The 12,603-nt window shown below is 29.0% G+C and overlaps 1 protein-coding gene across 3 annotated transcripts in view; it reads right to left on the reverse strand.

Annotated features, from left to right (window-relative positions):
- Positions 1-12,517, reverse strand: part of LOC107451679 (apoptotic chromatin condensation inducer in the nucleus) — a 42,174-nt gene extending 29,657 nt beyond the window's left edge. The window contains exons 1-5 of one of the 3 annotated variants that reach the window (XR_011636539.1): positions 12,245-12,500; positions 7,822-7,867; positions 6,471-6,490; positions 6,144-6,249; positions 1,849-3,652 (exon numbers count right to left, since the gene is read on the reverse strand). Coding sequence is in view for 2 of the 3 variants with exons in the window: in XM_043047273.2 (XP_042903207.1) it covers positions 1,849-3,652; positions 6,144-6,249; positions 6,471-6,490; positions 7,822-7,867; positions 12,245-12,388 (2,120 nt within the window). In the remaining variant the exon portion in view is untranslated. Of the gene's footprint in view, positions 1-1,848; positions 3,653-6,143; positions 6,250-6,470; positions 6,491-7,821; positions 7,868-12,244 lie in introns of all 3 variants that reach the window. The other 2 variants (XM_043047273.2, XM_043047274.2) reach the window with 2 other exon arrangements.
- Positions 12,518-12,603: the final 86 nt, after the last annotated feature.

Consider the following 12,603-nt stretch of genomic DNA (forward strand, 5'->3'; position numbering starts at 1 on the left):
ATACGACGTTTTTCGGTGGTCCCTTTGGCGTCGTATAAACGATGCTCCACTGTATATTCAAGTTTGCCTGAGTCATAATTAAACAAACCATTTTTTAAAAATTATTTTTATTTCAACCTTTTTTAACTTTTTTTTTGCCTTTCTTGACAGTGAATATTTAGTTTAAAAAAATGCTAGGAATCTATAAAATATCTGCAATTTTATTAAGTGTTTATGGCTCTTGTATTTCTTCAAAGAAAAAGAAGTACAGTGAAGATATGTTTTTTCCATTGAAATAACATGAAGTATTCTTTTAGTGTTCTATGAGTGTACATTTGCACTCTTGAAGGTATGGCCTAAGTGATAAATAAGCTATTACTCTTAACAGCTGGTTTAAATATTAATTGTTATATATAATGGCTTGATTAAAACAAACAAAAGAAGACTTGCTGCTCTCAGGCATGAAAGTGGACAAAAATAAAAAAAGCTGAACTTTTACAAAGCAGACACTGGAAGGTGCGGGGGAGGGAGTGCTCTATGTAATATTGTGATATCAATAAGATACACAAAAACATAACTTCTAACTCTGTCGTGAGATTTTTATTTTAAATTAAAAGTGGCAGAAGCATTTAGACAGTAAAATTTAAATTTTTCTTAAATATAATTTTAAACAACTTTGATCACTAATATATTAAAGAAAATTAAGCAATATATAAGGCTCAATAATCATCAGTTTAAATTAATTGCCCGTCAATCACTTAAAATTAAAACAGTGGCTAACTTTCCCCTCAAGATTGTTACTAACAGTTTTAGTCACTTTGACTGTTTTATTTAACCAATGAAACTTGAATTTAATTTTTGCAACAGCATCCACCATACACACTTTATGTCCGCCTTTCAAATTGACTTCCATCGTTAAAATATATTCATCTTACGATGCACCTTGGGAAAAGGACACAAATAAATGAAAAACAAATATGTACAAAGGCAAACGCAAGCAGGAATGGCTAAAAATAAAAGCTAGCAAAGTCGAGAAAACTATAATGTACGGATGGATAAATTCAATACTTGTCGCACCAAGGAGGAAAGCATCGGAACAACACCGGCAGCAGAAATGAAACTGCCTAGAACTCAACAACCAAGAACCTCATCCTTTCTGCTCTACAGCAGAAGTCGTGGTTGTCAAGGCAACGGTGCACTTCCCAAAGAACCACCCATTTTCTCCTGATGGACACTCTGAGTCTACCGCAGGATAAAAAAAGTTCGCTCCAAGTACGGCCATCGTTCGGGCAGCTCGGTTTTCAGAAGTTATGGGAGGAATGTTCTGTAATAATTGAATAGAAAAAATTAAATTTTTGGAACATTCTCAGAAATTTTAAAAAAGCGGATTTTTGCAGAATATTTCATCCATGTGCTCTGGAGCATCAGACATAGGGGTATTCTCACATATTTCACTGACAAATCTGCGAAGATTTGTACCAATCTGATTTAAAAAATTAGTTGCGTTTGAACCTTTTTTCTTTATTAAACTAATGTTAAAAGTAGTTGCCAGAAATCTTTAAAAACTACTGGATTTTTTTTTTTTTTTTTTTGCATTGCACAACTCACAACACAACTTCTTTTAAAAAGTAGTACACTAAATTACAAACTGTGAAAAAAGTAATGACTACAGTAGCTTTGCTACTTACCACCAATCAAAAGCATGTATGTTCATACCTGAAAACTAAGAAACAATGCAAAAAAATACAGAAAAAAATATTTATGAGTCTATCGCTGTCTGCCAAATCAGTACTTACGATGCTTTTAAGTTATAAATAAATTGATACTACATTAAAAGTGTATTAATAATATTCAATATAAACTACATACTTGGTTTCAAATGATTCAGAAGATGAATGAACTAATTCAATATTGCTGTCAGGTACTGGTTCAACTTTTTGATAAGATGATGGTGATGGCTCAGCATTCGCTTTACAACTAGATGAGGTTTGACAAGGATTATCTATAATGCTTTTTTCACTAACTTTTGATTTTCCTTCACAACTGTCATCTGTAATAAGTTTACCTGAGTTTGCCTCAACTTCAGCTACTTGTTGGTCAGGTTTGACTTGAGTTTGGTCCACTATGTTGGGAACATCTTTGATTTCCTTCTTTGTATTTACACTACACAAATCCCTTTCACTTTGTCCAACAACTAACTTATTTGTTGGACAATCGGATACAGTTGAGTTTATATTACTTTCTAGTTTGGTTTTAACAGTTTCTAAGTCGGTGTTCTCAACATTTAGAAAAGCACTTTCATCAGAGTCCTCATTTTTTGAAAAATTTTTTTTATCTGTGTCTGGATTTTTTAAAGCACTTTCATCAACGATTTCTTTTATTGAAACAATATTTTCATCTGAAATTTTATTTTTTGAAATACTTTCCTTTGTATCTTTATCTTCTAAACAACTAATTTCATCAATGTCTTTATTTTTTAAATTTTCGTTTTTTAGCAAAGGACTTTCACCTCTTCTAGCTGCTTTTGAATAAAATATTTTGTCTTTGCCTTTAACAAAACATTCACCAATGTTTTCATTTTTTAAAGTACATTTATCTTTGGCTTCATTTTTTAAAGTACATTCGCCTGGATCAATTTTTGATGAAGCAGTGTTTGTGTCAATTTTTAAAGCACTTATAGTTTCAGCTTCAATTTTAAAAGAATTTTCTTCCGTGCTTTCAGTTTTGGAAGAATCACTTTTATTAGTGTATTCAATCTTTAAAGTACTTTCATCTGTTAATAAAGTACATTTAACTGTCTCTTGAGTTTCAGTTGAAACAGTTTTTTCTATATCTTGAGTTTTTAAAGCACTTGTATTTGTAGTATCTTCAAGTTTTATTGCACTTTTATTTGTATCTTCAATTTTTAATGCACTTTTATTTGTATCTTCATTTTTTAATGCACTTTTTTTTGTATCATCAATTTTTAAATCATTTGTATTAGTATCTTCACACTTTAAAGCACTTATATCTTTGTCAATTTTTAAAAACACATTTTTATTCCCGTCGTCAATCTTTGATTCGACAATTTTACTTGTGTTTTCACTTTTTGAAGTATTTTTGTTGATATTGGAAACAATAATATTTTTGTCTCCTTCAGACAAAAAGACACTCCTTTGGTTATGTTTATTATCCAGGTTGACATTTTCAGTACCTTGTATCAATGAATCATTTTTATTTGCTTTACCTTTCTCATTTGCTTGTTTGTTTTTAAGCGGCAAAGCCTGATTTTCGTGTTTTACGCCAGTCACAGAACAGTCTTCTTCAGATGAAACTGATTTTGTAGTGTCTTTTGAACTATTTTTATCATCTCCAGACTTGTCTGTACAAATATCCTGATTTTTATTTGAAATAATAGTATACACTTTGTCTCTTTCAATTTTAATTATGTGTCTTTCAATTGTGACGTTACCAGTAGAAGGGGTTTCCTCACTTTCATTTTTTTCTGTTTCTTTCTCAACTTTTTTCTTTTTTGAACTTATTTCTTCTATTGCAACTTTTAAAGTATTTTCACCGGTATCGATTTCATTGCAGCTATCTCCTTCTGGTACAGTATCCTCATCACTACTTGAAGGTTTTTCAACAATTTTAGGAGAAATAATGCACTCTTCTGAGTCACTTTTTTTCTGAGATTCTGAAATTTAAAGAAAAAAAAAAGGTGAACCATTTGTAAATATAGAACATTTAATTTTGCAGACTTATGTATCAATAGCTGGTAAAAATCGACAAAAAATCATAACTTTTAGAAAACTTGTACTCCATAGCTTCCCTTTTAATTTAATAAAATACAAAATAATTAAAGATTGTTTAATATCTGAACAAATTTGCTCAATGTACTACCATTTCTTAGTTAAAGAATAAAAGTTATCAACTGTTTGTTATATAAGAATGCAGATAGTTAAAATGACAAAAATGTCTAACACTCAAAGAGTTAAAAAGCAATTGAAGGTAACTAACTTCAAAACTAAATAAGACACTTTCAAGCCTAGAAATGAACAAAAACTTATTCACAATAGAGAGACAAAATAAGAATAGATAATGGGCGTTCTTGAATAAGCCCTTTATATACATAGTTTGAATTTTTGTAGGAGACTAAATTAAAAATAATCTCAGAATATTTTAGAATTCAAATTACCCAAAACCCTGGTAGCAGAAACCCTTCAGCATGGCAGTGGACGCTGCAGTTAATTAATTACAGCATCTGCACATTATTTTTCATTTCAAATTAAAAAAGAAACGAAAAAACACTGTTTTTAACCTTTTTAAAATTGTTTCTAATCAAAGTTGAGTTGAGAGAACACCACCAAGAGCAAAAAAAAGAAGAAGAAATTTTTTTTTTGTTACTTGATTACAGGCATTTATTGCATAGGGACTTTTTTTTAAACATTGGTGAATAAATCAAAATAAATTTAAAAGTGTATGATATTTTTATGTACAATTTTTAATACCTTATGTTTACAAATTTTGCCACGTACATGTTAGATTCAGGTGAATTTTTACAATAATTATATCTGTTTGTCTACCTTGGGGTCACAGGCAAATTTTGTATTTATGAAGATAGTGCTGCAGATTAACTCCCTAAATTCTGCTGCTAGACCTAAACTGTAGAACATTGCTTCAAACTGGATCCGTTAACCTGAAAACTCAGGTGATATGCAAATTGACCATATTGCAATCATCTTGTAGTTGATGATAAAAATGAAGAGTCTAGATCAGTGTTTCCCAACCTTTTTTGTACCATGCCCCACCTAAGCCTTTCTAAAATTCTTATGCCCCCCCCTATGTAACATATACATAATTTTTAATATTAAAAAATCGAATTGTTCACTTAAGAAACTTAGGAAATTGTTAGCGAAACAAAATAAATTTTCAGATTATATAATGAAAAACTAAAATTCAAATTCGAAATAATTTAATTAAAGATTTTTCTATAATAATTTAATATTTTAATTTAGTGAGATTCTTGCTCTTGATGCTTGCTGCACGTAGATTTTATCTTAGGTTCCAATTTGGTTAGCTTCAGTCTCAAGTCTCCCCGTTGTGTTATATCCAGACGATTTCTTTTTTTTACCAATAAAATCATTTACAGCACTAAATCCACATTCAGCTAAATATGAAGATGGAATCGGTAACAATAGTTTTCTTGCACATTTGATTGAATTTGGGTATTTGTTTTCTGTTTCCTCACGAAGCCATGCCATCACTCCTTTCATATTAAATAAAGTTTTAACTGACTCATCATTTTGCATTTCTGCAAGTTCTTCTTGATATATTTGATATATCAGACAAATCCACTAACATGGACTGCAACATCCATGTTGGAAAATAAATTTGTTTTAAATCAGAATATCTTTCTTTTAAATCAGCCGATAGAATTTTCAGATGATAGACAATAACAAGTAAAGCGGTATCATTTACTTCACATTTTTGGAGCCAATGAAACTGTTCAAAGTTTTTGTTGTTAATATATTTCTGACATAACTCAATAAGGGTAATGAAGCCAAATATCTTCGCTTTTGCATCAACAAGAGTTTTATTTGTTCCTTGAAGCTTCTTATTTAATATATTCAGTTTTTCAAAGATATTGGCTAAATAACTCACAAATGCTTTACCATCGACTGTAAACAGATATTTCATTTCAGGTTTGTCGCTTAAAAAATCCCTAAGTCACATAATATTTATTGACCGCAATTATTTAAGAATTTGCTTTTTTCTTTCGATTTTGTCACCGAAATCTTGCATAGTATTTAAATGGCCCAGAGCAAAAGGTTTAAACTCATGTCGAGTCCATTTTTGAATTGCCCCCCTTAACAATCAAATTGCTCCCCGGTGGGGCGTGGGCCCCACGTTGGGAAACACTGGTCTAGATCCTCCTCAACCACGTGGCCAACAACTGACTGTAGAGGGAATGTTTTGATTTTTTTTCTTTTTTAACTTTTTAATGCCTATAGTTGAAAGTAATAGATTTTTTAAGTATACAATACTTTTTGTTTTACCTACATCCCTCACTTCAAAATGTTTTACTTAAATAAAAAAAAACTAATTATGTGTGCATATCATTATTTTTGAATAATATTATTAATTTAAACAATAATTTAAACACTAATAATTAATATTTCAGAAACCTTCAAGTTCCACTAATCTTTTCATCTCTTTCTGCTCAGCAAAAATCTTCTGCTGTTGAGCCAGATAGCGCTGTACAAATTCATTTTGTTGAGTTGCAGCATCTAACTACAATGAAAACAATAAATCTGAATAAAATTTATCAATACATAAGTATTTATTTAATTACTATAATAGAATTCAGGCAAGCCATGCAATTAAAGCAGTTCCAAAAAAGAAAGGAAAAAAATAGAAAAGAAAAAAACTAACAAGAAAAATTAATAAATGCAGCTAAATAAAAGCATTAAATGTTTATTTAAGCAAGGCAACTTATCTCCACGTGTACTTACTTCTTTCTTTAGCTCACAATCTGTAAAGAAACAAAAATGATTAAAATACAGAACTCCATATTATTTACAAAATCAGATTAAAGCAGGGTTGGAAAAAATGCATGTTTTAAATAATTTAATTACTTTTTTAAAAATATTCTATACTTATATCGCAAAGAAAGTGTTTAATGGACATAGCACTTTGATTATATATTTTCAGAAAAGTTCTTAAAAAGTAGGTTCATTCTATTTTATAAACGTATAAATTTTGAAAATATATTTTATTAGTAATAAAACAATTATTATGTACTTTAAATAAGGAATGATTTCAGAAAATTCAATTCAATTTTTTACGGTGGAGACTATTTTGTTAATAAAATTAAATAGACTGAAAATCTTTGGTGCCCAAAATTTCATACCTCATTAAAAGTTAAACAATTTAGAAAGATGCATTAAATAGTTTAGATAGGAAAATAGAAACTGAATTCATAAATATACTATTTAAAGATTTATTATCTTTTCCCTCATCATAGAAGTGGTAAAACAAAAAAATAATAGTAATAGTAGATAAAAAAATATATAATTCTTCTAAAACCCTCATAAATATTATTTTAAACCAGAAACTATTACCAAAAAAAAAAAAAAAAAAATTTATAACTTTCCATTTTTGTTAAATGAAAAATATTTTTACTTATTTCTCAATAAGATAATTTAATTAACAAGAAGCACCACATCACAAACTAAGTTTGATGAGAGACCAAGAAATATTCCCTCCCCCTAACTGACACTAAATACATAGCAAAATGGATTTATTAAATGGGATGATGAGAATAGGGTATAAGACCATGTTCACAGCAATATGTAATAGTTTATGAAGAAGTTTCTAAATAGATTAAATTTGCTAAAACACATGGAAAAAAAATTTTATTGCCAGAAATAATCAATAATCAAGCTAGAATAAACTGATTTAATTAAAAACTCATTTTTTTCAACATTATATATTTTAGATATTTACAAAAGGCTGCAATATTTTATAATAAATGTAAAAACAAATATCAAAAAATGAACTTATAATTACGACGAACAAATTGAAACAGTGAGTTAGAAAAAAAACTGTTTAGGTGTGATAAAAAAAACTTGAAAAACAATAAATTATGAAAAAATACACACCAAGTTTATAAGCAGTTTTATTTGATTAAAATAGATCAAACCTCCAGTAAAAAGATTCACTAAGTTTATAAGCAGTGTATATTTCTACTGAAGGCTTGAAAAAAAGTTAAACTTAAAAAACACTAAATTATGAAAAACATTAACTTATGAAAAATATATACAAAGTTTAGAAACAGTTTTATTCGTATAAAATAGAACAAACCTCCAGTAGATTTCCTTTCTTCACAAAGCTTTTCAAACTCTAATTGCTATAAAGTAAAATACATTCAATTACTAACAAATTAGTTTAATTTTACATTGGAATGAATAAAATCCATTAATTTAAGGAAAATCATACACAGATGGAAAATCTATTTTAGAACAAAATTATATAAACATTCTACAAAAATTAGTAAAGGAATACAAAATAATCACCAATTCGGAGAAGAAAAATATTTTGGTATTTTCTTTTGTACTAAATTTAAAATTTTTTTCTTTTTTACTAAAAAGAAAAACAATCATTCCCTATAATCCCGAAGAAAAAAAAATTTTTTTAATTAAAAAAAAAGGTCAAAGGGAGATTTTTTGAACAAATCCTGTATTTTTTATTTGATTACAGAAATTTCCAATAGATATGTAGGTACATAATCTAGACTTAATATAATTCTAATTGGTTAAATTAGAATTGTATTAAGTCCTGATAATGTAAGTAACAAGAGAGATTGTGTTTATGACTACCGTAAAAGGAAGATAACCATAGTGCATGACTGTTTTCAGTTCTTGTGCTTGCATTAAATTTAAACTAGCAGTTTGCCTGCGTTATAATTATTGTTTTCAAATACTTAAAGGTTGGATGAACTATCTCTTTAAAAATAGTATACATACATACTTAGTTTAGTTTAAATGCACATTTTTTACCATTCTCGATCTTTTCCTTTAGAAACTTTTGATTCAAACACCTGTGGTTATGTGTTTCAACACCAAATGTATTCACACAATATATCACAATTGAATAGACAATGCTTGTTCCAATACTACTACTGGAATAATCTATCACTGAATGATTTTTGCAAAAAAGTCATTGTGTGCTCAGAAGATCAGCCCTTCTCCCTTTCAGAAAATTACAATCTTTGAAGGTGTTTGGATAAAAAAGTAAGCTGTTCAAATATATATAATACATGAAATTTATATAAAAAATTTAATTATGAAATTTAAATTTTCAAAAAAAGTTTTATCAAGGAAAAATTTCAAAAAATTTCGGAAATTTTTTTCTTCTTATTTTGGCATTTTTTTTACAAATACTTGTACTTTTCAGGGAAAAAAAGTAGGAAAAAAACAAGGCAAAAGTACAAGATTTAAAAAGTAATGAAGTACAAGTAAAAGCTCATACTTATTACTTTCGTTGTAAGTAACAAAAGTAGAAACGATGCTTTTGTTTTGTTGCGTGGCAGATTTAATTTTTAACATGCAGAAAATATCTCGGAAATTTATAGTAGATTGATACAACTCACTGCTGCTTCATATACAACACGAGATGAACAAAACAAGAAAATGGATCTTCAATAAGTACTCAAAGACAAAAAAAAAAAAGTCATTGCAAGGGTCTTTCACTTGGACATAAGTGATGGAGAAGGTATTCCAACAGCAAAAGCTAAGAGGGAACAAAGCGAGTAAGCAAATATGCCACAGAAAAGTATTTTGGATTGCCCCTGAATGTGATAGCAAAGGCACAGCTCCTTTTTTCCCAAGACTATAGTTAATTCTCAGGCAATATAGATTGTAATAATCTTTAAATGGGGATATGAAACAGTCAATAAACAGTAGTATCAAAATACTGATACGGCCCAGCCCTATTTGTTACGAGATATATTCCTTGAGTCAGTTGCCTTTTGTGATTTTTTTCTTTCTGGTGTGCAACTGTCCAGAAGTAACCAAATATTGCTGAATACTCTGACGCAGGTAGTATGTAGAAATCTACCTCAGTTGCCGCCTAACTGGTGCATTTTTTTAATAGTAAAATTGCGATTACCTCCTGATAACTATTTTGGATCAGTTAATCATAGGGTACATTTCAATATTGGTATCTGTTAGTGCAAGCTTTCTCTTACCATCCAAAAAATTTTAAAGAAAATATGTTGCGGCTGCAAGTTTCACCTTTCACAGTTCTGTGATGTCGTTTATAGTTTCACCTCAACCTTTGCCTGAAAAAATAAATTAAGACAATGTTTTTAAGCAGGGTTGGCAAGATTTTGCCGCAGGTGGAAAAAACCATGGTAAATACCGGTAAAAACCGTCCTGGCAAAAACAGGTTTTTGCCAAGCTAATTGGCAAAATGTGTGCAAAAACCTATATTTTCCAAGATGAGAGGACAAAAACACATTTTTGATGCAAAATTATTCCTAAAATTGAAATATATACTATAAATATAAATAATTACAAAAATTAACAAAATTATTATTCCATAATTAAATCATAATGTAATAATATATCATTTTAGTAGTTTAAAACATTATTGATTGGAAAATTTGTGATTATTCTCTTTTTTCCAGTGAAATGAACTTATTTTAAATTAAATTTAAAGCATAAAATATCTATCAACATGTGTAGTTAATTATTGTACAAATAATAATTTTTTATAATAAATAAAAATAATAATATTATACAAATAATATTTATTTATTTGTAAAAAAGCATTTACTTAAGGATTCTAAAATGAAAAGAGGTCAAAAACTTTCAATCTTTTAAAAATTATTACCCTTATATTAATTATTAATATGTTAAAAATAATTTTTTCATGTAATGTATCAAAATTATTATTCCTTATGATTGATTTAAATTTGTTTCTAGCATTTTGTAATAATATTTAATCAGCAATTTAGATAATTTGGTTTTTGCCGGTTTTTACCAGTTTTTGCCGGTTTTTACCAGGTTTTTGCCACTGTCCTGGCAAAAACCCCTTTTTGCCGGCAAAAACTCCAACCCTGTTTGTAAGGGATGGTGGCTTATTTTTACAAAAAGGGCAAGGACAGTGCTTTAATAGGGATCAAAGGGCAGGCAGGGCAGACGGCCCTTCTAAAAACGCTTAGACACAGCAGTAAAGTAGATTCTAATACAGAAATCATCACTCACAAAACGGCTAACTCACTTTTAATAAGGAAGTTTTACAAATAATTTACCCTTAAATTTAAGCCAGTAGTCATCACAAGATCTCAGGCAAACAACAAAATACTAATTAAATAATTTTGAAACAGAATAAAATCTTTTAATGCATATCAAATTATTTGTGATCAATAGTCAAACAATATTTATCACTTGTCGTAAGTCCTGGATTGAGACGAGATCCCCAATTAAATATTAAATATTTTTTTACAAAGCAATTTTATTTTCAGGATAAAAGACAATTTTGTTTCATACTTAAAATCTTTGAGATTTAAACAAAACGTATATGAACTTTAATAGTTATCATACTGTGCTGAATATTAAGACTGTGCCAGAATATTAAACAACATTTTATTTTAAGAGGTTTCTGCTGATATTTCAGTAACATGATCTGTTATGCTAACTATAATTGTTTATGGGCAAAATGGAAAATTTACAATTTAAAAAAAAAACATCTAGTGGAGTGATATTGAGAGATAGCGATAAAAAGGATTCTGGGGGTAGAGATATCGGGGTGATTTTCATATCGTGATCTGTGGCAGAATAATTGCCAAGTCTTGGAAACTTCCGGGCAGTGACCCGCGCGAACTAAAAAAAACATCGCAGAAAGGGACCAACTCAAAAGGTTTAACTCGTAGTCACCCCCAGGCTAACATCTACATGTTTTTTTAAAACAATTTGCAAGTTTAAAATCTATTTGGCATCTTGGCGATTGTAGTTGGTGAGACAGATAAGGAAATATCCCCAATTTTCAGACAACTAGTGAGAAACTAAAAATATTTTTAAAAAAACACCACATAAATGGATCAACTGAAAGGGTAGGTAGAAAAGGTAGATAGCCAAACACAGACAAATCTCTAAATATAAAAAAAGAAATTTTTTTTTAACTATATGGTCATTTCATATATTTTTAAAAAGTTTAAAATCCATTTGGGGCCGGCGATTATAGCTAATGCAACGGATTACGATACGAAAGTATCCTCAAGTATGTCCTTTTCTGTGATTTTTTTGTTTTATTTTTTAGTTTCTTGTGGACCACTGCCTGAAAGTTAAAAAACTAGGCGATTATTTTGATAGGGAATAGATAAGATATGAATAGATACGATAGGTAAGTCTTCGCGAGATTTCATTTCATATATCGCTTTTTGCTGATTAAAAGGGCGGGAAGTTGAGAGAATATGAAAATCTTCAAATATACCAGAATTGTAATCTAATCCTCGTTTTTGATTTTTTTTAACGCTTCGAGTCTAAAAAATTTATATAATATTGACGTTTTGATAATCGTTAATGCAATTTAAAAGTATGGTAAAAAGTATCAAATGGTATATTTAAAAAAAGTAAATATAAGATTGATCAATTAATGAAAAATAATCTACGAAATAAAAAAAATCATTGAAATGCTTTTAAAAATGTTATTAATAATTATTTTTATTTTGTTGACTAAATAATTGACTAACATAATTAGCAGTTGGTAAATTTAGGCTTACTTGTTTCAATCGTTTAATTAGATCTTTTTTGCTTCCGCTCTTCGACAAGCCACGCTTCTCTAATTCTTGTTTTAAATCAACAACTCTTAGATTCGCAAGATTTTTTCCATCTAACGATATGGAAAGTTCTTCTTCCATAATCATCAAGTTATAAATTTAGGCTTAACAAAACAAAATATAAATAAAACAAAACCAAAACAAATATTACGCAAGATATGATTTCAATTCCGTTTCCATAGCATGATTAGCACACTTGTATACAAAGCGCTGATTGGTCGACAATAACTAATGCCAGATTCAGAATGTTTTAAGGCCAAAAATGTGATTTTGTCTAGGATGCTGTTTATTTGCAGCGACTA

Source organism: Parasteatoda tepidariorum, chromosome 4 (assembly GCF_043381705.1).
Source record: "Parasteatoda tepidariorum isolate YZ-2023 chromosome 4, CAS_Ptep_4.0, whole genome shotgun sequence".
Taxonomy (NCBI): Eukaryota; Metazoa; Arthropoda; class Arachnida; order Araneae; family Theridiidae; genus Parasteatoda; species Parasteatoda tepidariorum.